The 1,676-nt window shown below is 35.7% G+C and overlaps 1 protein-coding gene across 1 annotated transcript in view; it reads left to right on the forward strand.

Annotated features, from left to right (window-relative positions):
• LOC119593599 (SH3 domain-containing protein 19-like) overlaps positions 1 to 1,676 on the forward strand; it is a gene marked incomplete in the record, with an annotated part of 14,557 nt that overhangs the window by 12,470 nt on the left and 411 nt on the right. The window contains 2 exon segments of the mRNA XM_037942553.1: positions 342 to 497; positions 1,295 to 1,676. Coding sequence (XP_037798481.1) covers positions 342 to 497; positions 1,295 to 1,423 — 285 coding nt within the window.

A 1,676-nucleotide genomic window follows, 5' to 3' on the forward strand; every position in this document is an offset into this window, starting at 1 on the left:
CACCATATGGAGATATGAATATGGTTATGATTAAATTTCACAAGAAAACTACACCACATAAAATAATAACTAAAAGGTACTCAATGCCATATAATGACAGTTGACTGAAGAAAGTTCTGAGGAAATTAAAGAGGTAAAAATCAACATATTGCCTTGTAATGCTCAGTAATGATGCACAAGGATGACTGGATGTAGGTGCATATGTTCATTTATACACAAGGTTTTGAAACTTGTTCATAACGAAGCACATCCACACACTTGTGCTCATGGCTACATTTTTGCCTACAATATGTAATATTCACATTTATTATTATTCATATTTATTATGAACTTTTTTCCAGATTGTTGTGCCCCTTGCTGGTGAACAAGCTTACCCAGACTCATCAGCTTCTTCATCCATAACAAAAACCTCTTCCAGTGAGGCCAGCAACACATCAAATGTTGTCACAGCCCTGTATACCTTCCAGGCAGAGACACCTGAGGATCTCACCATTATGGTAGGTGAACATCCATGTTCTTAATGCTGTATATAGTTACAGTCCACCTTTGCCATAACAGATCTTGTTGTTATGGACCCTGGTTATTAGAGATATATTTTGGCATTAGAAATCCCTTGTCCTCCTGGATAATATGGACTACACATGGTTCCAGCACCTGGCCTGCAGTTGTCAGAAGTTGTAATTGACTGTCTGGCAGTAACTTGTGTCAGTAATAAAAGGGAAGGGATGTTCATAACAGTGTGAGTGATAGTTATATGTTATTTTATCATCACCACCACAATCTCCTTACCTTGGCTAGGTTAGCATTTAACATCTTTTGTAGATTTTAATGGTATGTACAGGGCATCCCTCCCTTTTATTCTGTTATAATAAGAGTAGACTACATTTTTGCTTTCTCTGCAGTAAAAACTATGAAGTTGAAGTAACTGGACAATTTTAGGCTAATAGTTGCTTGATTTGAAGGAGCCTGAAGTGAGATATTAACTGAAAATAAATTGGGTTCATAAAGCTGAAATATAAAATATTATTGCTATTTGGAATATTACCCCTTTCTGGTAACAAAGTAACAAATTTTTAATGTCGGGTTCAGGCAAAAATTATTTTAGTTTTGTACCCATATTTTACTGTCTGTTTTTTGCTTTTGTAGTAATGTTACCTATATATACTCTGATACCAGAATCTGATATTATGGACTCATGCACTTAAGATATATTTGAATCCTTTAATCTAATGTTTTGATGATGCAAGTTATAAATCATGTATTTAACAGTGCTCCCATTGCATGCTTTTTACAGGAAGGCAGCAGGGTGTGCGTGACTGGACGAATCAGTGAAGAATGGTTGTATGGGGAATGTGAAGGAAGGGTTGGGCAGTTTCCAGCAAATTTCATTGATCAAATACCACAAGGCCTTTTACAGATGTGACAGCATATTATTTAGGGTGTATTGAGACTCCATTAGGGTTGATTTGTTGATATTGTAGGTCAAACCTGGTAATACTCACATTTATTTTTGTTGAGAAGAGGAGCAGATACTTTAGAAACATTCCTTTGAAAGCGGTAAACAAGGAAGTTCTTATTATCCCTCTTATCTCACTACGATACCTACACTTAATTTTAAAGATATTGTGACCAGTGAGTAAATTCCTGTGAGATAGTTGCCAAAGAAAGTAGTAGTG

The sequence above is a fragment of the Penaeus monodon genome, chromosome 32 (genome assembly GCF_015228065.2).
Source record: "Penaeus monodon isolate SGIC_2016 chromosome 32, NSTDA_Pmon_1, whole genome shotgun sequence".
NCBI lineage: Eukaryota > Metazoa > Arthropoda > Malacostraca > Decapoda > Penaeidae > Penaeus > Penaeus monodon.